At 42.2% G+C, this 25,387-nt stretch overlaps 2 protein-coding genes across 8 annotated transcripts in view; one reads left to right on the top strand and one right to left on the bottom strand.

The window, feature by feature from the left end:
* The first annotated feature begins 992 nt into the window (after window positions 1-992).
* EXOSC3 (exosome component 3) lies at window positions 993-17,340 on the top strand. 2 transcript variants are annotated; one of them, XM_012463414.2, is made up of 5 exons: window positions 993-1,360; window positions 2,021-2,170; window positions 3,903-4,054; window positions 5,167-5,373; window positions 5,842-17,340. In XM_012463414.2, exons 1-4 carry the CDS (start codon window positions 1,031-1,033, stop codon window positions 5,366-5,368), a joined length of 834 nt encoding a protein of 277 aa, XP_012318837.2. In that variant the 5' UTR covers window positions 993-1,030; the 3' UTR covers window positions 5,369-5,373; window positions 5,842-17,340. The 2 variants fall into 2 exon arrangements, with proteins under 2 accessions (XP_012318837.2, XP_012318836.2); XM_012463413.3 differs by having other exon boundaries at window positions 995-1,360; window positions 5,167-17,340.
* The window catches only part of TRMT10B (tRNA methyltransferase 10B), a 28,368-nt gene continuing 8,097 nt past the window's right edge, over window positions 5,117-25,387 (bottom strand). For 2 of the 6 annotated variants that reach the window (XM_021671505.2, XM_021671506.2), the window contains exons 2-9: window positions 25,093-25,307; window positions 24,535-24,643; window positions 23,782-23,906; window positions 21,445-21,597; window positions 19,438-19,516; window positions 18,408-18,475; window positions 15,671-15,794; window positions 12,920-14,770 (exon numbers count right to left, since the gene is read on the bottom strand). In XM_021671505.2, coding sequence (XP_021527180.2) covers window positions 14,664-14,770; window positions 15,671-15,794; window positions 18,408-18,475; window positions 19,438-19,516; window positions 21,445-21,597; window positions 23,782-23,906; window positions 24,535-24,643; window positions 25,093-25,278 — 951 coding nt within the window. In that variant the 5' untranslated portion in view covers window positions 25,279-25,307 and the 3' untranslated portion in view covers window positions 12,920-14,663. Of the gene's footprint in view, window positions 14,771-15,670; window positions 15,795-18,407; window positions 18,476-19,437; window positions 19,517-21,444; window positions 21,598-23,781; window positions 23,907-24,534; window positions 24,682-25,092; window positions 25,308-25,387 lie in introns of those variants that run through there. The other 4 variants (XM_021671504.2, XM_064379865.1, XM_021671509.2 and 1 more) reach the window with 4 other exon arrangements.

A 25,387-nucleotide genomic window follows, 5' to 3' on the forward strand; every position in this document is an offset into this window, starting at 1 on the left:
ATTGCACTTTTCCCACTTTTATAATCAGAGAGGAAGCACGCGCTGCTCGAAAACGTGAACCGTGACCCATGGGACCCTAGGACCAACCCGCGCGCCCTCGAGAGCTTAAAGCCGGGTTTCAGACACTCGTTCGCGGCCTCGGGCTCCGACCTGACAGCGGACGAATTCCCGCCGCCCAGCACCGACTGCCAGCTCTCGCCAGGACGCAAGACCCCGAGGCGGCGAACCACCGACGCGGCTGCGCCCGGCGAGGTGAGCTGGCTGCGGTCCCTCGCGCCCCGCCCGCTCTGGGCGTGTCAGGGTGGGCGGTGCTCAGGAGTGGCCCAGCCCCGGCCCTCGGGTCGCGAGAAAACTTTCCATCCCGGCCTCAGCTGTTTCATCTGTTGACCTGCTAGAGCGCTACACCACTCGCCACGTGCGGCCTCCGCTAGATCTGATCCGAGTTTCTTCCAAAGACTTCACTACCGACGTGGGGTGAATGAAGGACAGTCCAGAGAACATTTCCCCACCTGCCTCTTTGCCTGGCCCGAATGTGAGGTCGTTGACCGCCCTTCAGCCGTGGCGTTGAGCCTGCCAACACTGAAGCAGGCGGGGTCACCCAATACTTCTGGAGTGGGGAAGAGAAAAGCACAATTAATACTGTCCCTGCCACGGGAGCTCCCACTTTTACCAGGGAAACTAACCTGGAAGTCGGAGCCCCTTTTATTTGTTGGCTTTTTATTACACCTAGCGGGGAAAATGGCTTGCCAAATTTGGAGGGTGTATTAAAGATGATCTGTCTCAATCATCCTAAAAAACATAAAAGTTCGGTCGGGCGCGGTGGCTCACGCCTGTAAGATAGATGGCTGGCTACAGACACAATCACAGCCACCTTGTACTGGCACCTGTGTGCTGACGGCAATGAAGCGTCACAAACTGGTCCAATCCAACCGACCGCTACTGCCGGAACCGGAAAGTCATCAAGGGCGGGTGTTGGAAGCTGAGCGGAAGCGGAAGGCGGATACCGGAAACGGTGTTTGGGGCGCCCGCAATGGCCGAAGCTGCGTCTGTAGCTGCTGAATCTCTTGCGGGCGGCGGGGCGCGCGCTGCACGCGCAGTACTAGGTCAAGTGGTGCTCCCGGGTGAGGAGTTGCTCCTGCCGGAACAGGAGGACGCGGAAGGCCCTGGCGGTGCAGGGGAGCGACCGTTGAGCCTGAATGCTGGAGCGCGCTCGCGGGTGCGCGTTATTTGCGGCCCGGGCTTGCGGCGCTGTGGGGACCGCCTGCTGGTCACCAAGTGCGGCCGCCTCCGTCACAAGGAGCCCGGCGGTGGCGGCGGCGGCGGCGGCGGCGTTTACTGGGTGGACTCTCAGCAGAAGCGGGTAAGCTGGGACTCCGGAGTGGTAGCCCTGCTTTAAGAAGACCTCCCAAAAGAAGAAAGGATGGGACCCTGAAGCCCTCCTTGTTCAGACTAACCTAGGGCCCCTAGAACCGCCGTAGTCTTGTGCCCACTTTTCATGTCCTTTAGAGGGTCCGTGAACCATAGGAACACAGCCTGAAAAGGGCGACCAGGAGAGAAAACGTTTGGAGACCATTAGTCATGATTGTAGTCTTCAAAACCCCAAAGGTCAGGGAGCAGCAGGCTTTCCCTTTGGAGTCTCAGAGCGCAGGACCAGGCTCCATGAGTGGATGTTAAGGGGAGTTAATTTCTCTTAGGACAGGTAAGAACTTTCATACAGAAAAAAATGTCTGTCTATGGAATGGGCTTCCTTGCTTGTAAGGATTCTTTTGCCACTGGATTTATGCTACAAAGCTAGGGACTTATTGTTTGGGATGCTGAAGAAATACGGTGTTTGGGCTCAATTAACAGACTACCAGAAGCTGAAAACTCGACACTTTATGTGATTTTCTTTTACCGAAAGTGGCATATGATCGGATTTCTTTCTCTTTTAATGACAGTAAGGTAACCACAAAGGACTTGCCGAAGGTATCGTCCAATGGTATCTTATTTATTGCTGTTTTCTCATTGTTTCCTTTTGTAGTATGTTCCAGTGAAAGGAGACCATGTGATTGGCATAGTGACAGCTAAATCTGGAGATATATTCAAAGTTGATGTTGGAGGGAGTGAGCCAGCTTCTTTGTCTTATTTGTCATTTGAAGGTGCAACTAAAAGAAACAGACCAAATGTGCAGGTAATGATGGGAGCCTTTGGTTTCAAAGCAAGAAAAACATCCATTCCCTAGAACACTCAAATATCCAGAAGGCTACCTGAATTGTCTCCAAAGCATGACCTAGATCTCTGTGCATGCATGTAATTGCCCCAGGCTCCCAGAGTTTCTTCAGATGCTCCAGGACCAGAGCCACATGCTTATTTGACATTGACTACATTTGTTCTTGGCATGTTTCATTTCTACTGAGTTGAAAGGTTCTGTCATCTCCATTATTTGTTATGTCCATATCCTCTGGACAAGGAAGTCTTCTGGAGGCTTAGAGGAGGGACAAGTTGTGCACATTTTGACATTATCAGCTATCCATCCATCCTGGCTGTGGGTCCTAGGAGCTGAGAGAGGAGTGATATTATTGCCTTGGGTTTTCAGTTTGGGCTTTTCAGGTAGCATAGCCGCACTCTTGTCTACCCCAGCCTGACATTTAGTGATTTCTTTGCTGCTTCTCATTCACTTCTCATGCATATTTAGTTGCCTAACCTATTTTGATCCTATTTGATTCCATCTCTGATCATTGGTATGTCCATCCCTTTATCTCCACTTTGCAAGTTCAGGCTTTAGCTCCCTCCTGACTGGACTCAAGTCACATTAATCCTTGCCTCCACACTTTTACCTCACTATCCAGGGTTTTGAGAGCAGACATCCTCATTCAGTCACTTTCTGGAAAAGAAAAAACAAGATTGTCCAAAATCTACAGAATTCCTTGGCATTACACTCCAGGTGTCTTTCCTTATCCCTAATTATATCCTTCATACAGCCCTACTTGAATCACACCAAAAACCACTAAACCTAATTTCCTGCCCTTATTTCTTTGCACATGCTGTTCCCTCTGGTTTGCACTATTCCTTCTCAGCCTGTGGAACACATTCTTATCTTTTTAGACCTAGGCTAAACACAACCACCTCTCTAAAGCCATCCCCAGTTGTCACTTTTCTCCCATCTTTGCTCTAGCACTTACTGGATTTAGTATATGTACCTCCCCACAGCCCTCCAAGACCAAATGCTTCTGAAAAGCGGAGAATGTTTTCTTCTATAGTTTACATAGTCACCAACAAACAGTAGGTACTTAATACATTTTGTTGAGTAAACAGAACGAGTTCACTCTCCATTTCCTCAGTTTCATCACTTTAAAGTTTAGCTCTATGAGGTTTTTAAGTAAATCTTGCAGGGAGAAGTGTCAGTGAATTATTTTGTTTTGCTTTGAATGATTTGCATGCTGTGAGTTCCTTCCTCTCTCTGTAAATCTGTAATTCTCTAGGGTGGTGTCACCTAATATAACTTTCTGCAGTGATGCTGTTTTACATCTGCACTGATTAGTATGGTAGCCACTAGCTGTTGAGCACCTGAAATGTGGCTAATGCAACTCAGGAAATTAATTTCAAGTATCTAATTTTAATTAATTGTGAGTTCAAATAATTAGCTACCTACCATATCGGACAGTGCAACCCTAGAGGTGTTCTCTGGCCTTGAGATGGCTCCTCCTCTGTGATTTCCTGGTTGGTGAAAGGGAATGATACATGGGTTCCTTTTTTTCACAACACTCAACTCCAAAGTGACTGTAGAAATCCTGTAGTGTAGTCAGTCCCTTAGCCACAGAACTGTAGGTGGCTGGCATTGATGGCTGTGGGAAAGAACCAATAGCAGCACCTGTAGAGTAGTTTGCTGAGAGGAAATGAACTGGTTTTTAATATCATTATAGGTTGGAGATCTCATCTATGGCCAATTTGTGGTTGCTAATAAAGACATGGAACCAGAGATGGTCTGTATTGACAGCTGTGGACGAGCCAATGGAATGGGTGTCATTGGACAGGATGGTCTGCTTTTTAAAGTGACTTTGGGCTTAATTAGAAAGTAAGTCCTGATGTCTGCTGGCTTCCCTGCCTTTTTTTATAATTATACATTGTTGAAAAGTTGGTTAATCTTCAGGATTCAGATTCTTTGTGACATTTGAATTCCTCCTCAAAGTTAAAAATCAGTATCCATTTTAACACATTTGGAAACTCATGAATTTAATCCTATCTTCTTGTAAACATATAAAATTTAGATGTTTGGCTATGTAGTTTCTGGTGGGCTAACACTTCATGCTTTAAGTTCTTACTCTGTATTCATGTCTTCCCTCCCAGGCCTGTTCCTCAGCTGATATACTCAGCCCAAATGTGAAAACTGGCCTTTCCCCTCTTCTGAGTCAATTGAATACAGATGTACTCTGTAGTTGTTATCAAATTATCAAATTTTTCTAATTATGGGGGTCACATGCAGCTTAGATTGTGATGTTCAAGCTTATAATGTTCAAGCCTATGTAGACATTCACAGAAGGCTTCTGCCATTTGGTCCTGGTAAGTTTAGTAGTTCCCACTGAGGCAGATTCTGTTTTTGGTGTTTAGAACTTTACCCATCCAAAGCTGTGCCATATTCAGGGTCTTTACTCCTATAACCAGTGAAGTTCAGAATTATCTTGTATGCCTCTTCTTGCTACATATCCTAAAGATCTGGAGAATTATGTTTGGACATCAGAAAAGCATGTTATTAACCAAGCAGCTCCCTTGTGGTTTCAAAGAGCCAGTGTTCCTCTCCAAGTACTGAATTTAACACAAGAGAATAACATGGTCAGGAAAATAAGTGTAAAGTGTCTTTTAGCACTGTAGATAACAAAAAAGTTATGTTTCCCAGTCTAGAATTAAGGTGCTCTGACAATCTAGAGGAATGATTTACATTTTTTGCAAAGTTGGTAACCTAGGGAGTTTGATTTCTTTGTAGGGGATAGCCCAACTTTGTCATCTCTAGTATACCTTTGAAAAGTGTAAAGTTTCTTGGAAGAAAGGAGGCAGCAGATGTCATCAAGTGCCTTGTTCTTGTTCAACAACTATGGAGAACTGCTCAGAGAAGGAATCACATTCTAAAGGAGACTCTGGACACATCTTTGCCACTTTATTAAATTTCATTTTCTTTTCTCTTCCCACCAGGCTATTAGCTCCAGATTGTGAAATCATACAGGAAGTGGGAAAACTCTATCCACTGGAGATAGTATTTGGAATGAATGGAAGAATATGGGTTAAGGCAAAAACCATCCAACAAACTTTAATTTTGGCAAACATTTTAGAAGCTTGTGAACACATGACATCAGATCAAAGAAAACAAATCTTCTCCAGATTGGCAGAAAGTTGATACAGGTGGGCTTTTTTAATAGGTCAGTTGAGGCAAAAAACTATGGGTTTCCTAGGGAAAACTTTTTTCAGGTGAACCTCTCTCCATTTAAATACAAGATAAGGTGTGAATGTACATATTATCTTATTAGAGTCCTAAAATGTTTTTATAAGTTACTGGTTTTCACCCACACTTTCATGGGAGAGAAAATCATTGCAAAATCAGGACACATTTTTTTTGTTCTGTACAATAAAGTTCACTAAAACATTAGTATTATGATTTATTCAGAGTTAACTCCCTTAGTATTGCTAGAGTACAGCTTCCATAATTAACTGGAAGTCAGCAGTAAAATAATTTTCTGATTATAAGGGTAAGCCACATTCATCAGAGAAATGTAGAATACATAAAAAGTATAAAGCAGCAAAGAAATGTCACCTATAATCCCATTATTCAGTGGGTGAGTATATAACAGTGCAATACCATGTGTTTTCCAGGTACCAAGTATTGTTGTGTTTTGCATGGATTAACATGGATTAACTCCTTTATTCTTACCAACTGCAGAAGACTCTTATCCTCATATGAAACTGGGGCAAAGAATTTAACTTGGCCTACATTCTCTACTCTGTATGTTTATCAAATTGAAATTATAGTTTTATAGCTTATATGCTACTTTGTAATATACTTTTGTCTACTTCAAATAGCATGATACATTTCACAACTTCCATGAAAAATTCATTAGTCACATATTTCATGTTCTAGGATATTTTTGATACAGTTTATTATTATATAAATAACACTGTGAGGATTTCTGAATCCATATGTGGCCAAGTCTTATTTTGCTAAAATCATTTCCTAGGAGCTAAGCAAAAAACTACCTGTTCCAGTTTGGATAAATGGTTAAGGTTTGTAACACAGTTGTAAAGAAAACTCTTCTATGCCATTTAGTCTATTAACCAAAACCTTTAGGGGTAAAAAAAAGACTGCCAGGTGATCCACATCAGCAATTCTTGGTTTATAGACCTCTTTGAGAATACCTGAGATACAGATCCCCAAAGCCTATCCATAGAAAGTCCCTTTTGGATGAGATTTTAGAACTCTTTGTTGATGTCTATATGTTGATATAGACCACAGAGTTTGGTGTGTTCCTAATGTTTTCTGAGGACTGAACGGTTATTTTTATTTCAGTAGCTTTTGGGCGTACAAGTGCTTTTGGGTTACATGGATGAATTTCTTTATTACGTTCTGGGGTACATGTGCAGAATGTGCAGGTTTGTTATATAGGTATACGTGTGCCATGGTGCTTTGCTGCATCCATCCCCTTGTTGTCCACATTATGTATTTCTCTTAATGTTAGCCCTCCCCAAACGCCCACCCCCGCTATCCCTACCCTAGGCCCCCAACCCCCTAACAGGCCCCAGTGTGTGATGGTCCCCTCCCTGTGTCCATGTAGTCTCACTGTTCAACACCCACTTATGAGTGAGAGCATGTGGTGTTTGATTTTCTGTTCTTGTGTTAGTTTGCTGAGAATGATGATTTCAAGCTTCATCTATGTCCCTGCAAAGGACAGGAACTCATCCTTTTTTAATGGTTGCATAGTATTCCATGGTGTATATGTGCCGCATTTTCTTTATCCAGTCTATCATTGATGGGCATTTGGGTTGGTTCCAAGTTTTTGCTGTTGTGAACAGTGCTGCAATAAACATGTGTGCATGTGTCTTTATAACAGAATGATTTATAATCCTTTAGGTATATACCCAGTAATGGGATTGCTGGGTCAAATGGAATTTCTGTTTCTAGATCCTTGAGGAATCGCCATACTTGTCTCCACAATGGTTGAACTAATTTACACTCCCACCAACAGTGTAAAAGCGTTCCTATTTCTCTACATCCTCTCCAACATCTGTTGTCTCCTGATTTTTTAATGATCACCATTTTAACTGCTGTGAGATGGTATCTCAGTGTGGTTTTGACTTGCATTTCTCTAATAACTGGTGGTGATGAGCTTTTTTTCATATGTTTGTTGGCTACATAAATGTCTTCTTTTGAAAAGTATGTTTATATCCTTCACCCACTTTTTGATGGTTTTTTTTTCTTGTAAATTTTATTAAGTTCTTTGTAGATTCTGGAAATTAGTCCTTTGTCAGTTGGGTAGATTGCAAACAGTGTTTTCTCCATATTGTTGGTTGCTGGTTCACTCTAATGGTAGTTTCTTTTGCTGTGCAGAAGCTCTTAATTAGATCCCATTTGTCTATTTTGGCTTTTGTTGCCATTGTTTTTGAGGTCCTTACCTATGCCTGTGTCCTGAATGGTATTTCCTAGGTTTTCTTTTAGGATTTTTATGGTGTTAGGTCTTAGGTTTTAAATCTTTAATCCATCTGGAGTTAATTTTTGTAGAAGGTGTAAATAAGGGATCCAGTTTCAGCTCTCTGCATATGGCTAGCCATTTTCCCAACACCATTTATTAAATAGAGAATCCTTTCCCCATTGCTTGTTTTTGTCAGGTTTGTCAAAGATCAGATGGTTATAGATGGGTGGCGTTACTTCTGAGGCCTCTGTTCTGTTCCATTGGTCTATATCTCTGTTTTGGTAACACTACCATGCTGTTTTGATTACTGTAGCCTTGTAGTATAGTTTGAAGTCAGGTAGCGTGATGCCTGCAGCTTTTTTTTTGCTTAGGATTGTCTTGGCTATGTGGGCTCTTTTTTGGTTCTGTATGAAGTTTAAGGTGTTTTTTTTCCAATTTTGTGAAGAAAGTCAATGGTACCTTGTTAGCACTGAATCTATAAATTACTTTGGGCAGTATGGCCATTTTCAAGATATTGATTCTTCCTAACCATGAGCATGGAATGTTTTTCCATCTGTGTCCTCTCTTATTTCCTTGAGCAGTGGTTTGTAGTTCTCCTTGAAGAGGTCCTTCACATCCCTTGTTAGTTGTATTCCTAGGTATTTTATTCTCTTTGTAGCAATTGTGAATGGGAGTTCACTCATGATTTGGCTGTCTGTTATTGGTGTATAGGAATGCTTGTAATTTCTGCACATTGATTTTGTATCCTGAGACTTTGCTGAAGTTGCTTATAATCTTAAGGAGATTTTGGGCTGAGACGATGGGCTCTTCTAAATATACAAACATGTTGTCTGCAAATAGAGACAATTTGACTTCCTCTTTTCCTAATTGAATACCCTTTATTTCTGTTTCTTGCCTGATTGCCCTGGCCAGAACTTACAATGCTATGATGAATAGGAGTGGTGAGAGGGCATCCTTGTCTCATGCCAGTTTTCAAATAGAATGCTTCAGTTTTTGCCCATTCATTAGGATATTAGCTGTGGGTTTGTCATAAATCACTCTTATTATTTTAAGATACATTCCATCAATACCTAGTTTATTGACAGTTTTTAGCATAAAGGGCTGTTGAATTTTGTCAAAGGCCTTCTCTGCATCTATTGAGATAATCATGTGGTTTTTGTCTTTGGTGCTGTTTATGTGATGGATTACATTTATAGATTTGCGTATGTTGAACCAGCCTTCCATCCCAGGCATGGATGAAGCTGACATGATTGTGATGGATAAGCTTTTTGATGTGCTGTTGGATTTGGTTTGCCAGTATTTTATTGAGGATTTTCTAATAAATGTTCATTATGCATATTGGCCTGAAATTTATTTAGTTGTCTCTGCCAGGTTTTGGTATCAGGATAATGTCGGTCTCATAAAATCAGTTAGGGAGGATTGCCTCTTTTTGTATTGTTTGGAATAGTTTCAGGAGGAATGGTACCAGCTCCTCTTTGTACCTCTGGTAGATTTCAGCTGTGAACCTACCTGGTCCTGGACTTTGGTAGGCTATGAATTGCTGCTTCAATTTCAGACCTTGTTATTGTTCTATTCAGAGATTCAACTTCTTCCTGGTTATTCTTGGGAGGTTGTAAATGTCCCAGAATTTATCCATTTCTTCTAGATTTACTGGTTTATGTATATAGAGGTGTTTGTAATAATCTCTGATGGTAGTTTGTATTTCTGAGGGATCGGTGGTCATATCCCCTTCATCATTTTTTATTCCATCTATTTGATTCTTCTCTCTTTTCTCTTTTAGTCTGGCTAGTAGTCTAGTTTGTTGATCTTTTCAAAAACCCAGCTCCTGGATTTTTTTTTAAAAAGGGTTTTTTGTGTCTCTATCTCCTTCAGTTCTGCTGTGATCCTTAGTTATTTCTTGTCTTCTGCTAGCTTTTGAATTTGTTTGACCTTGCTCCTCTAGTTCTTTTCATCATGTTAGGGTGTTGATTTTAGATCTTTCCTCATTTCTCATGTGGTCACTTAATGCTATAAATTTCCCTCTAGACACTGCTTTAAATGTGTCCCAGAGATTTGGTACGCTGTGTTTTTTTCTCATTCGTTTCAAACAACATATTTATTTCTGCCTTCATTTTTTATCCAGTAGTCATTTAGGAGCAGGTTGTTCAGTTTCCATGTAGTTGTGCAGTTTTGAGTGAGTTTATTAATCCTGAGTTCTAATTTCATTGTACTGTGGTCTGAGATACTATTTATGATTTCCATTCTTTTGCATTTGCTGAGAAGTGATTTACTTCCAATTATGTGGTCAATTTTAGAGTAAGTGTGATGTGGTGCTGGGAAGAACCAGGTTTGCTTGGTCCAGATCTGAGTTCAAGTCCTGGATATCTTTGTTAAAATTTTCTGTCTCGTTGATCTAATAATAACAGTGGCGTGTTAAAGTCTCCCAGTATTACTGTGTGGGAGTCTAAGTCTCTTTGTAGGTCATTAAGAACTTGCTTTATGTATCTGGGTGCTTCTGTATTGGGTGCATATATATTTTGGATACTTAGCTCTTCTTGTTGCATTGATCCCTGTACCATTATGTAATGCCCTTCTTTGTCTCTTCTGATCTTTATTGGTTTTAAGTCTGTTTTATCAGAGACTAGGATTGCAACCCCTGTTTTGTTTTGTTTTTTTCCTTTCCATTTGCTTGGTAAATCTTCCTCTGTCCCTTTGTTTTGAGCCTATGTGTGTCTTTGCACATGAGATGGGTCTCCTGAATACAGCACACCGATGGGTCTTGACTCTTTATCCAATTTTCCAGTCTGTCTTTTGATTGGGGCATTTAGCCCATTTATGTTTAAGGTTAATATTATGTGTAAATTTGATCCTGCCATTTTGATGCTAGCTGGTTGTTTTGCCCGTTAGTTGATACAGTTTCTTCATAGTGTTGATGGTTTTTACAATTTGGTCTGTTTTTGTGGTGGCTGGTACTGGTTGTTCCTTTCCATGTTTAGTTGTTTCCTTCAGGAGCTCTTGTAAGTCAGGCCTGGTGGTGACAAAATCTCAGCAGTTGCTTGTCTGGAAAGGATTTTATTTGCCTTCACTTATGAAGCTTAGTTTGGGTATGAACTTCTGGGTTGAAAATTTTTTTCTTTAAGAATGTTGAATATTGGCCCCCACTCTCTTCTGGTTTGTAGGGTTTCTGCCAAGAGATCAGCTGTGAGTCTGATGGGTTTCCCTTTGTGAGTAACCCAACTTTTCTCTCTGGCTGCCCTTAGCATTTTTTCCTTCATTTCAACCCTAGTGAATCTGATGATTATGTGCCTTGGGGTTGCTCTTCTTGAGCAATCTTATGGTGTTCTCTGTATTTCCTGAATTTGAATGTTGGCCTGCTTTGCTAGGTTGGGGAAGTCCTCCTGGATAATATCCTGAAGAGTGTTTTCCAACTTGGTTTCATTCACCCCATCACATTCAGGTACACAGATCAAAAGTAGATTTGGTCTTTTTGTGTAATCCCATATTTCTTGGAGGCTTTGTTCATTTCTTTTCACTCTTTGTCTGATCTTGCCTTCTCACTTTATTTCGTTGAGTTGATCTTCAATCTCTGATATCCTTTTTTCCACTTGATCGATTTGGCAGTTGAAACTTGTGTATGCTTCATGAAGTTCTTGTGCTGTTTTTCAGCTCTATCAAGTTGTTTATGTTCTTCTGTATGCTGGTTATTCTAGTTAGCATTTCATCTAACCTTTTTTCAAGGTTCTTAGTTTCTTTGCGTTGGGTTAGAACATGCTCCTTTAGCTTGAAGAAGTTTGTTATTACCCACCTTCTGAAGCCTGCTTCTGTCAATTTGTCCAACTCATTCTCCATCCAGTTTTGTTCCCTTGCTGGTGAGGAGTTGTGGACCCTTAGAGGGGAAGAGGCGTTCTGGTTTTTGGCAATTTCAGCCTTTTTGCACTGCTTTCTTCCCATCTTTGGTCTTTGAAATTGGTGACTTGGATAGGGTATCTGAGTGGACATCCTTTCTGTTGATGTTGAAGCTATTTCTTTGTTTTTTTAGTTTTTCTAACAAACAGGCCCCTCTGCTGGAGGTCCACGTCAGACACTGCTTGCCTGGGAATCACCCGTGGGGGCTGCAGAACAGCAAAGATTGCTACCTGTTCCTTCCTCTGGTAGCTTTGTCCCAGAAGGGTACCCGCCAGATGTCAGCCAGAGCTCTCCTGTATGAGCTATCTCTTAGGATAAACAGGGGTCAGGGAGCCACTTGAAGAGGCAGTCTTTCTCTTATCAGAGCTCAAGTGCTGTGCTGGGAGCTCCATTGCTCCCTTCAGAGCTGCCGGGCAGGGACGTTTTAACTCTGTTGAAGTGGAACCCACAACCACCCCTTTTCCCAGGTGCTATGACCCAGGAAAGTGGGGGCTTTATTTATAAGTCCCTGATGGGCTGCTGCCTTTTTTCAGAGATGCCCTGTCCAGCAAGAAAGGAGTCTAGTCACAGTCTGCCTGCAGAGGCCTTGCTGAGCTGCTGTGGGCTCTGCCCAGTTGCTGTGTAAACTTCCCAGTGTCTTTGTTTACACAGGTGAGGTTAGAACCACATACCTGAGCCTCAGTAATGGTAGACGCTCCTCCCCCACTGAGCTGGAACATCCCAGGTCAAGTTCAGACTGCTGTGCTGGCTGTGAGAATTTCAAGCCAGTGGATCTTATCTTGCTGGTCTTCATAGGGATGGGACCCGCCGAGCAAGATCACTTGGCTCTCTGGCTTAAGCCCCCTTTTTTTCAGGGGAATGAGCAGTTCTGTCTCTCTGGTGTTCAGGCACCACTGGGGTATGAGGGAAAAAAATGCTGCAGTTAAAACAGCCACCAGTATTGTGCTGGAAACCTAGGGCGCTGGTGTTACAGGCACCGGAAGGATTCTCCTGGTCTGCAGGTTGTGAAGACTATGGGAAAGGCACAGTATGTGAGCCAGTGTCTGCAAAAGTCCCTAATGGCTTCCCTTGGCTAGGAGAGGGAGTTCTCCGGCCCCTTGTGCTTCCAGGGTGAGGCAATGCCCCACCCTGCTTTGGTTTGCCCTCCTTGTGCTACATCCACTGTCTAACCAGTTCCAATGAGATCAATCTGGTACCTCAGTTATTGTTGGGAATGTGGAGATCACTCACCTTCTGGCTTGCTGTCACTGGGAACTGTGGACTGGAGCTGTTCCTATTCAGCCATCTTGGCAGAAGTCTACATGGACAAATTGTATGGTAGTGAAGTCTGAGATTTTGGTGTATCAGTCACCTTAGTACTATATATTATACCCAGTATGTAGTTGTTTTATCCCCACCCAGTTTCTGCATCTTTGTTGCAAAATACATTGTTTTATTTTTTTATGACTGAGTAATATTCCATGGGATAAATATATCACATTTTCTTTATCCACTCATTGGTTGATGGGTACTTAGGTTGGTCCCATATCTTTTATTATTAATTGTCTGGCCAGTTTTTAAATAATAGACACTGATAAAATTTATCAGATATTCTCAGTTCCTTGGGAATTAAAGTGTGAAGGGGAGGAGACAGAGCAGAGAAGTAACCTTTTGGTCTTTTGAGATATTGAATACATTTTTCTCAGTTTGCTAGCTACTTAACTAGCAAGTTAACCCAAACTGTCAAAGAGTAACTAAAGCAAATATGTCTAACTGGGACATAAGGAACATGAGATTTGTGTAATAAGAAGTAGGTTAACACTTTCTGGCTATTTTCCAAGACAGACTTTTATCAATACTGTGTTTCTACTTGACAATTTAATCTGTTTGTTAGTTACAAATACATATGAAGAGTCTAGTTGGTACCAGGTTCAGAGAGGACAGAAAGATAAGTACAAAGATTTGTCCTGTTAGGACCCTACCGTGAGGAAGGATTAAGAAGAGAAGCCCTCCATGCCCATACTCTGCAAGGGAGAAAAAAAGGGTAAGAGCCACAGGAGGGAACATAATCCTATGGGGACTCAGTAGCGATAGGTCAGAACAGGCTGGCTCCTACAAAGCTTATTACTGAGCTTGGAAACGATGAGCATGGTCAGACAAGGCTGCAGCAGGTCAATTTTATGAGGCCAGTTTAGTGAATATTAAACTCTTGATATAACCATTTAAACAATTTCTAGAATAGGTCTCTCACAAATAGATGTACAAAAGTTGAATCAGCACATCCAAAGCCATGTGGTTTTGAGGCTAATTCCTTTTTACATAAAGTTTTTATTACTTATCTGGGCACTTCCTGTGAGCCAGGCACTATGGGAGATTAAAAGAGCATTAAATGGGCCGGGCGCGGTGGCTCAAGCCTGTAATCCCAGCACTTTGGGAGGCCGAGGCGGGTGGATCACGAGGTCAAGAGATCGAGACCATCCTGGTCAACATGGTGAAACCCCGTCTCTACTAATACAAAAAATTAGCTGGGCATGGTGGCGTGTGCCTGTAATCCCAGCTACTCAGGAGGCTGAGGCAGGAGAATTGCCTGAACCCAGGAGGCGGAGGTTGCGGTGAGCCGAGATCACACCATTGCACTCCAGCCTGGGTAACAAGCGAAACTCCGTCTCAAAAAAAAAAAAAAAAAAAAAAGAGCATTAAATGTGGTCCCTGCCACTAGCTTATTGTCAATCTCTGAGAAGATATTAAGTAAAGGCAATTATGTGCCCTGCTCTTTGGTCAAGGTACCTCTAGCACCTCACTCCTTCAACTACAATTTTTTTTTTTCAGCTACTTAGGAGGCTGAGGCAGAGGAATTGCTTGAACCAAACTACAATCTTAATTTTTTTTTTTTTTTTTTTTTGACATAGAGTCTCACTCTGTCACCCAGCCTGGAGTGCAGTGGTGAAATCTTGGCTGGACTACAGGTGTGTGCTACCATGCCCAGCTAATTTTGGTATTTTCCTTAGAGACAGGGTTTTACCATGTTGGCCAGGCTGGTCTGGAGCTCCTGACCTCAGGTGATCTGCCCGCCTCCTTCTCCCAAAGTGTTGGGATTACAGGCATGAGCCACTGCACCTGGCCACACGGCTGCACTCTTTAGGCCCATCATTCCACTGAGTTCCGAAGAATATAGCCTTTTCCTGAAGAAACTCCTTTCTTCAATGCTTCAGGCCAGTTGTGAGTCTCTAAGTAAGTGGACAGGATATCAAACACTGAGAGTAAACAGAAAACACAGAGGAAAAAAACAACGGGTAAATGAGTAATGAAAAGGATGTTCTGTAATATTTCATTTGACAAACCTACTCTGCACCACACCTGGTACTAAGGTCCTGGGGGGAAACGAGGCAAGGACACAGGCTCTGCTTGCTCTCAAGGACCTCAGCCTACCCTGAAAGATACAGGCCTGTGACTGGATAGCATGTAACAGAAAGGAACATGGTAAAATGGGAACACAGAAGGGCCTGCCATGACCTGGGATGGGGAAAGAAGCCAGCCAAGATGCTCCTGAACTCCTGAACTGAACGCTGAAGATCAAATAGGAATTCACTGGTCAGTGAGAGGTTAAAAGCAGGACATTCTAGGGCTGGGATGCAAGTATGAGCTGCCACACCTGGCCTTTTTTTTTTTTGGAGACAGAGTCTCACTGCTTTCCAGGCTAGAGTGCAGTGGCACAAGCGGCTCACTGCTACCTCTGCATCCCAGGTTCAAGCAATCCTCATGCCTCAGCCTCTGGAGTAGCTGGGATTACAGGTGCACACCACCGGGCCTGGCTGATTTTTGTATTTTAGTAGAGAGGAGGTTTCACCATGTTGGCCAGGCTGGTTTCAAACTCCTGACCTCAGGTGATCTGCCCACCTCAGCCTCCCAAAGTGCTGGGATTACAGGCGTGAGCCACTACACCCAGCCAAGGGGACAATTTAAACTATCTTTAACATAGTGACAAAGAAGAAAATAAAGAATACCTCGTAGTGGCCAGAATACATGTCACAAAGTGCATGCAATAAAGTCCACACACATTAGTCAGAGGAGACTGACTCAAAGGCCACTTAAACACAGTGCAAAGCAGCAGCACCAGAACTCACCACACTGGATGGGGGCCGTGTAAGAATTACCTTGATTGATAGCTAATATCTCCGAATGATAGTTTTTCCCATTATGGTTTCTGACCATGTATTCCTGGATTGGCAAGCGTGCAGTCTTGACACAGTATTCCCGGGCCTTTTGAAATGTCACCTTCTGTAAATATACAGTTAATATTTTTCTTATAAAAGTTATACATGAGTATATTCTCATTGTAATACATACAGCATTAAAAATAAGTAGCCTACTGTGGAATGGAAGAAACTGCAGATAATGAGTTAACTGTCTCAAGAAAGAGCCTATGTGACATCTCACTTTTTGGGGGATCACTTATCCACAGTCCTCCACTCACTACCACTTAAAACCAAGAGGGAAAGAGGCACATCTGCGGCTGCAGTAGGCATCAAAAGGCAGGCCCAAGCAGTCTAATCAATCGGAGCACATTCCAGGCCCTAACTAAGTAAGACCCAGTTCTCAAAGTCTGGAACTTCCAGCTCATTGCCAACAGGCAGCATCAAATTAATTAGAGAAAAGGCAGACAAGATTCAAGATAGGTACACCACTACCACAAGTGGCATTAAGGTGTGAGAACAGCCCAACAAAAGATGGGCCAGGTGCAGTGACTCACTGCACTTGGAGGCTGAGGCCAGAGGATTGCTCGAGCCCAGGAGTTCAAGACCACCCTGGGCAACATAGGGAAACCCTGTCTCTACAAATAAAAAAGTTAACAGTGTGGTGGTGTGTGCCTGTAGTCCCAGCTACTCTGGAGGCAGAGGTTGGATGATCACTTGAGCCTGGGACATACATCAAGGCTGTAATGAGCCATGATTGCACCACTGCACTCCAGCCTGAGTGACAGAGTGAGACCCTGTCTCAAAAAAAAGGGCTCTGAAAACTGCAAAAAGGAGTCATAAGAACTCAAGAAGTCCATCAATTTGAGGCCATTTAGGGTCAGAATACAGAAACTGATGTCCCCTTTTAAGATGTCCCTCAGTCATGAAGTCCCTCAGACTAAGTCATGACTCGGTCAAATTACATTTGCTGCCTTGTAAGAAGCACAGGAAAAATTTTCTACATAAAACTTCAGGATTAAAGAGAAAGGTTCAGATTACTGGGATGATCCGCATGCGGAGGCTTGGAAGGGGTCTCAGTAGTGCTAACTATCTCACTCTAACTCCAAACAATGTTTGTTCTCTAAGACTTCTCCAAGTGGCCATGTGGCCACTCAATGGACAGCTCTTGTGACAAGGAGTTCATGCATCCTGGGACAATCCACTCCAACTTTGATAGTACCAGCTGACAGGATAGTCTTTTTGATCTTGAGACAAACTTTTTGGCAAGAATACTTCACCTCAGGAGGCAGAGATTGTACTTCTGTGAGTGATACTAAGTTTGATCAAGTTTGGATAAGATGGTGACCACCGGAATGCTTTACTGTAATTGTAAATCTCTGCCTTTGTTATCTGTAGGGTGATACTTTGAGACCATGTAAATAGCCAGTTCCTCCACAACCTTTCTTTCAATTGTCTGAGTCAATGATTATATTAGGAGTGACAGAATGATGATTTTCTAATTCTATTATGCATTCCTCATTTATTAGCTGGTGTTCTTCTGTAAGTACCCCCTACTCATTTTCTAGATGACCACTATGGAGTCATGGAATACAAATGTTTTTTAAATAAATGCAATTAAATTAACCTATCATCTGTGTTAAACATATGTATATCTCATACATACAGGGATAGAACACGCCTACATATATGTAAAATACACACACACACACATATGCTTTGTGTTCATATAATGTCTCAAGAAGGATAGACAAGAAAACTTGTCTCTCGGGAGGGGAACTGGGAGACAAAGGTAGGAAACAGACTTATTTTTCACTACTCTTTTTTTATATATTTCTTATCTATGTAATATGTTAATTAGTAAATATAAACAAAATTATCTTAATAAATACCTGTATAACAAACATTTCAGAATTCCAGTGACACCCCAGTTATTCCTCTAAAACTCCAACAAATCCAGACCATCCTAGGAGTTTTTAGTTTTGGAATAAAACTATTTCAGCAGAGAGGTCAACCCAAGAAGGAGCAAACTATCCTTTCAAAGAACAAACAGCTGCTAAGAATGTTAAGTCGATGCTCACTTGGTCAAGATCAGAGCTATCCTTGCAGAACTGAAGAGAGGAGAGAAGCTCAACAATGGCTATTTATATAATTACCAAACAGCGCCCAGTCCAGTTCCTGAGTCTCGACTGTGCTGACACTGCTCATGAGGACAGAGGGAACTTCACCAGCCAGAGGGCCAACCAGGTGGGAATGGCTCTTTCTTCCTGTCCCCTGAGTTCTTTTTTTTTTTTTAAGACAGTGTCTCACTCTGTAGCCCAGGGTGGAGTGCAGTGGCGTGCACTCCACTTGGTTCACTGCAACCTCCGCTTCCTGAGTCCTTGTTCAAGGAATTCTCCTGCCTCAGCCTCCTAAGTAGCTGGGATTAAAGGCATGCAGTACTGTGCCCAGCTAATTTTTGTATTTTTTGTAGAGATGGGTTTCACCATGTTGACCAGGCTGGTCTTGAACTCCTGAACCTGTGATCCGCCCGCCTCGGCCTCCCAAGATGCTGGGATTACAGGCATGAGCCACCGCACCCGGCCTCCCGCCCCCTGAGTTCTCAGACCTTCTAGGTGAGATTATGACAGAGTACATGCCTCTAAAAGTAAGCACTACTTTTGAAAACACAGATGTTGGGGCTGAAATGTATACTTACCTTCTGAATGCTTTCATCCACAAGTCCACCGAGGATGTAAACTTTGTTTAGATCAACATCTTCAAGAGCTAATGAAAAAAGGAAGGCCACTGAGATAAAATCTGTTTTATAATTTCTAAATCCAAAGAAAGCAAAAGGAAAGAATTATTAACAATAAAAGTAGAAATTTAGTAAATAGAAAACAAAAACTTGCTCAATAAAACCAAAAGCTAATTTTCTAAAATGGCAAATAAAACAGACAAACTGTAGCATATCTAATCATGAAAAAGGGTAGCAAACCCAAATCAACATTAGATTCAGAAAGAAACAAAATTAAAACTGAAGAATGTGAAATAATTAGGTGAGAATACTATGATCAGCTGAATACGAATACATTTGAAAATTATGTGAAATGAATAATTTTCTTGAAAAAAAGATGTCTAACATTGATCCAAGAAGGGCCAGTGGGGCAGCTGACCGAGGACACTGGGAAGAACTGGCAGGCAGCAGACAAGGTCTAGATGAGGATGGAAACCGTAAGTCTGTGCTGCTGTGAGCCATGGTAAGACACATCAAAGCATCCAGCGAGGCACCTGCCCATGAGAGGAGCGCAGCTCATGTGCATTACTTTTTTCTGTGTGTGGGGATGTCCTTGAGGGACTTTAATAAATTCTGCCACAGAATAATGAAACACAGTGTTGGGCCGGGCGCGGTGGCTCATGCCTGTAATCCCAGCACTTTGGGAGGCTGAGGCGGGTGGATCATGAGGTCAAGAGATTGAGACCATCCTGGTCAACATGGTGAAACCCTGTCTCTACTAAAAATAAAAAAAATTAGCTGGGCGTGGTGGCACGTGCCTGTAATCCCAGCTACTCAGGAGGCTGAGGCAGGAGAACTGCCTGAACCCAGTAGGCGGAGGTTGCAGTGAGCCGAGATCACGCCATTGCACTCCAACCTGGGTAACGAGCGAAACTCCGTCTCAAAAAAAAAAAAAGAAAGAAACAGTGTTAGGAACGATGGGCTATATGAATCCATGTATTCAAGTACATACCGTGTTCCGAGTCAGGAGTCAGGTACACAAGGGTTTCCAGAGGAAATAAACTAAAGCAGTCTTCTTCTGTTATGTCTAGCTGGAAAATACAAACAGTCCAATGTTAAAACAGCTCACAGCCAGGTGGGGTAGCTCATGCCTATAATCCCAGCAGTTTCGGAGGCCAAGGTGGGCAGATCACTTGAGCTCAGAAGTTTGAGACCAGCCTGGGCAACATTGTGAAACCCCGTCTCTACTAATACAAAAAAATTAGCTGGGCATGGTGGCGCGTGCCTGTAATCCCAGCTACTCAGGAGGCTGAGGCAGGAGAATTGCCTGAACCCAGGAGGCGGAGGTTGCGGTGAGCCGAGATTGCGCCATTGCACTCCAGCCTGGGTAACAAGAGCGAAACTCCGTCTCAAAAAAAAAAAAAAAAAAAAAAATAAGCCAGGCATGGTGGCATGCACCTGTAGTCCCAGCTATAATACTTAAAAGGGTGAAGTGGAAGGATGGCTTGAGTCCAGGAGGAGGAGGTTGCAGAGAGCCAAGATTGTGTCACTGCACTCCAGCCTGTCTCAAAAAAAAAAAAAAAAAAAAAAATCAAAACCACTCAAAATTCAACAACTAGTTACTGGGCTTAAAGTGTCTATCAGGCATGGCTCTAGGTGTGGATCAAGGGACTCCATGTGTGACAGCTTGACAGCTTCTTCTCAGAAAGTACTTAGAAGGGAAAGTAGACACAGACATTGAAATCTATGACGTGAGGTAGTGATACAGGGTTCTGACAGCGGTACAGGGAGTATGCCCCAGAACTACAGATGAGGGAGCAACATCAGGGATGACCTTCTGGTGAAGGAAATGCTAGAACTGGGTTTCTGAAAGGAGCATTCTTTTTTTAAGATAGAGTCTGGCTCTGTTACCCAGGCTGGAGTGCCATAGCACAGTCTAGGCTCACTACAACCTCCAACTCCCAGGCTCAAGCAATCCTCCTTCCTCAGCCTCCTGAGGCAGTTATCCTTGCAGAACTGAGGAGAGAAGCTCCTGAGTAACTGGGACTACAGGCCCATACCACTGCACCCAGCTAATATTTGTATTTTTAATAGAGACAGGGTTTCACCATGTTACCTAGGCTAGTCTGGAACTCCTGAGCTCAAATAATCCACCTGCCTCGGCCTCCTAAAGTGTTAGGATTACAGGCGTGAGCCACCATGTCCGGCTTCAAAAGAGATTAGTATTGACATACACTAAAGGAGAAGAATTCAAAGCTGAGGGAATCACCTAAGAAAGGCATGAAGGCAGGAAAGTAAGGGAACTATGGGGGACTGTTCGGCTTATGAAAGGAATCATGAAAAAAAAAAAGTACATAGAAGAAAGCTGGAAATAGCTGCACTACAAGAGAGACAGTTAAGACAGTAACAGCAAAACAGCTGGCTGTGCAGCCCCGCACAATGTGTCTTTCACATTCATCAGTTCTGGGACCTTCCTGGAGAAGGCCACAAGTGCTCTGTCTCAGCTACACAATGCAAACACACCAGGCATTTTCAGTGACATTTCTTAGAAACTGATCTGGATTCTGGTACATATATGTATCACGACATTTGAGATCCAGAGAGAGGTGAAAAGTACCTTAGTACCCCTAAAACTTATCTTAAATTTCCATTACTTCTGAAAGGATTCATTCTCTTCCCCCAAAACTCATGGTTCCCCAACTCACCATTAATGGGAACAAGAAAGAAGTTGTAGCATTTCCCAAAAATATTCCTGGAGTATACAGTCTAGCATAAAACATACAGGATACAAAATATAATCCTAGACACTGGTAATATTACTTTGCCAATGCAGAAAAAGGATGAGAAAAAAATTTTAATGTAAAAACTAATGAGAGATTCTGAGTATTTTTTAGATTTCAATACTGAAACTATATCATTATATATATATACATATATATGAAAAAGTAAAAAAAAATTACTATAACTCCCCAATTACTTTTCAAATGACAATTCAAATACAGTGTAAAAAGAGACTTACCAGGTAACTAGAAAATCCATCATTCATCCTCAAACACTCTTCATAAATGGGACTGTCTGTTGTGAATCCAGTGAGGCAGATCCAAAATGGCCTGTCAGCTTTTTTGTTTGAACCATACAACCTTCGAATCTGTCCAGCCAGTCTACTTAATTCCTTCAAGGAAATAAGAACAACTCAGGGCGAAAACATGCCAACTCAATCTAAATTAGTTATCAAGAAATTGCTATGATAAGTTCACTGAATGCTCCTCCAGAAAACCCCGTGAACTAGGAGTACATGTGTGCGTGTGTTACACGCTATGGCATCACATCTAACAGACAAAATGATACTAGTCCAGAAAGAGTGAGGCAGTGGAAAACTGAGAATTTGCCCTCCTGCTGGCCCTGTTAAATGTTTAATATATGAAATTCTTATTTTAGCTTTAATCTAAAATCTTATGGTGTAATACTATTTAAGATATTAAAGAGGTTAGATTAATATACAGAAGTTTTTATAGAACATCAGATAAATTTGGTACCTTCTTCCTAACTTCAGGCAATACAATAGGGTTAGAAGTTTTAACTTTCTACCCTGAATCACAGACAATGCTCTTATATAAAAAGAGCAATTTAGCTCAGGTAGGCGAAAAAGACTCTGGGTTTGATTTAATCTGCTGTCTTAAACAGTATGGATTGTTTTTTTTAAGACAGGGTCTGGCTCTGTCACCCAGGCTCAAGTTCAGTAGTACAATCATAACTCACTGCAGCCTCAAATTCTTGGGCTCAAGTGATCCTCCTACCTCAGCCTCCTGCGTAGCTGGGACTACAGGTACAGGCCACCATGCCTGGCTAATTTGTAATTTTTCAGAGACAGGGTCTTGCTATGTTGCCTAGGCTAGTCTCAAAACTCCTGGCCTCAAGTGATCCTCTTGCCTTGGCCTCCCAAGGTGCTGGGATTATATGCAGGAGCCACTGTGCGCAGCATAATAGTAGGGAATTCTTGGTTAACATTTTCAGAGGGCTAGAGTTAGAGGTTTCAGGTAAGAACCTCAGATCTACAGTTTTCCTAACTTCTCTGAAAAAGATGTAAACACTAGCATACAATAGATGTCTGAAAAGAGAGTTTAAAATTTATATACTGTGATATAAGGCCTAAAATCAAGGCCCAATATTACGGTCTGCCTTGACATCTGTTGAAACTGGGAATACTTCAGATAGCCTAATAGTTTCCTTCCCATTCTGCTCCCATAGATAAGGTCTCCGGGCTTTAAGAAACCCTTTTTATCAAAGGTCCAAGGCATAGTCTCTGTTTATCCCTAAAGAGTGAGTTTTGGTTCCCTGCCAGCCCATGGAATTCTCCAAACAAGTGAATCACATCCTCCTATAGTAACGAGGGGGCACCTCACCCCCTGGATACTGCAAAGCCCACCTCGGACAACCCTTTGTTGTTCATTCTATTCTTTATTAACAATCTCCATGTGGCCCTGTATGCTGCACAGTATCTTCCTCCCCTGGGTTGTAAGTTTACGAGATGAATGAGCTGCTGTTGACTCTCATCTGTCCAGTGTCAGATGTCATGCATTCTGCCACTCCCAGAACTCTAGTGTGGGAATCCTTCCCTCATCAATAGGGTGAATGAGCATCAATTAAAACACAGACATTGAGGTCAGGCACGGTGGCTCACACCTGTAATTCCAGCACTTTGGGAGGCCAAGGTGGGCAGATCACCTGAGGTCAGGAGTTTGAGATCAGCCTGGCCAACATGGCAAAACCCCATCTCTACTAAAAATACAAAAAAAAATTAGCAGGGCGTGGCAGCAGGCACCTATAATCCCAGCTGCTTGGGAAGCTGAGGCAGAGAATCACTTGAACCTGGGAGGTGGAGCTTGCAGTGAGCCGAGACCTTGCCACTGAACTCCAGCCTGGGTGACAAGATCAAGACTCCATCTCAAAAACAAAAACAAAAAACATGTACAATGCAAGAAGTTCTTCTACCAGGTAATCTTCCCACAACATGGTATCAGGCAAATATTCCTCTTCCCAAAGATTTAGTGTCTGGAAAACTGAACATGAAAGGTTGCATCCAGACTGAGGACACCATGAACAGAGAGGCAAAGATACTGGGCTTAAAACAGAAGACAAGGTAAACATTTTCAAACTAAACCAAGCTATGTACATTCTCTTGAGGTTCTTTACAACAGCCACCTTGGAACTTAGTAACCCAGTGTAGAAAATCAAACACTTTACTAGTTTACTAAGGAATCCCAGAAGCTGGTGTTGGCCATATTCTTCGTGAAAGCTGCACCCTTCTGGACCTCCCTCATGAGAGCAGAAATTCCAAGCTTAGTGGATGTTCTACCTTCTTTGACATGTGGTGGCTCATACTCAAATCGATACATAGTCTTGGTCCTGAGTGTTTGGCTTCCAAAAGTTTTTCTTTGGTTAAAGCTTTCAGGAAACGTTTGCTGTGCTGAGGACAGATGCCTAAAGCAGAAATATCAGAAAGAAATAAAAGTGGAAAACCAGAGGAATAATATTCTGTAAGAAACAAATCTCCCTAGCCAGGTGAGGTTTTTTTGTTTTTGTTTTTTTTAATATAAAGTGAAACTTGATACTGGTGTAAGATATTCATTAGGAAATTTACACAAAACAGATTTGTGAGGAATATGGGCTTTGGAGCACACAGCAGGGTTTAAATCCAAGTTCAATCTGTTCATTGATTAGCTGAATTATCTTGGGCATAATTATGTTACTTAATTTCTCTAAGCCTCAGTCTCTTCACCTACAAAATGGGAATAACAGTTCCTCTCCATTGAGGTAATCCATGTAAATTCTTAAAACTGAACCTAGCACATAGCACTGAATAAATATTAGCTGTTGCTGGTATCATTCCTTCTATTCTGAGCTTATAAACACATACGTTAATTAGACAGCTTATATTTGAAAAGCAGCCTTAAATTTTGCTTTTGTTGATGCTTTGATTCCCAAGAAAATGGGTCCTACATCCCAGGTGTTTCTTTTACTTAAACAAAATTCCTACTCTCCTTGGAACATGCAGACACATTTGCTAAAAAATAAATATGATTATGCTAGCAGTCTCATTTATTGTCACCTGGATTTTCTGCACGACTGGCTTTTCTTCGTTCTTTTTCTTGCTTTCTTTTGCTCTTCTTTGCTGCAACTATCTTTTCCCAGTGTCTCTGTTTTCTCTGTACATTTTTCTTATCCAGAAAACAAAATTGTTTGAGAACTTCGTAAGCTCCAAAAAGGAAAACGAACATTAGAAACAGTTACTTATTTTTCTCATTTATATATAAAGTTTGGAGAGAAAAAGGAAATTACTCTTAAAAACAAACCTAGACCAGATTGTGTTTAGAGAAAACAGAGCCCCAGAAAAAGAGATGTGACCTGCTCAAGGTCACAGAAAATTCATTAGTGACAGGGTTTAGATTTCCTGACACTTCAGAGGTATATCAAAAATTCCTTTTGAACTTTACTTTTCCTATGACGCAAATGAAACTAAAACTTTAAACCAGTTAGCAGAAAATTAATTCATCACTTAAAATACACAAAACTCATTCCCAGTCTCTCTTTTCATTAGCAGTATCCACCCTTAAAACGGGTCTCTGAGAATTCCATCACGCAAGGCCTATGGCCAGAATGCACTCACTGAGCACCATGCTGTACTGCCTGCAGCCAGGGTCTCTCCCTCCTGGCACTCGCCTTCTGCATCAATCTGCAAAAGTTGGAAGGCTTCAGGAAGTCCATCTTCACCTGTCTCCTCTAGGATGCCTTCTTGTCCCTGCTGCACAGGTGACTCTGCTTTCTGAGTACTCCCTTCCAATTTCCAGTCCATGTGCTTAGTCCTCTGGCCCTTCAACCAGACTGGAAAAAGGCACAATTATGTGAGCTCTTCCATTATTTCACTAACATAGGTATCTCCCTACATCCAAATGACAAAGTGT

The sequence above is a fragment of the Aotus nancymaae genome, unplaced genomic scaffold (genome assembly GCF_030222135.1).
Source record: "Aotus nancymaae isolate 86718 unplaced genomic scaffold, 86718_ANA_hifiasm-v0.15.2.pri h1tg000003l, whole genome shotgun sequence".
NCBI lineage: Eukaryota > Metazoa > Chordata > Mammalia > Primates > Aotidae > Aotus > Aotus nancymaae.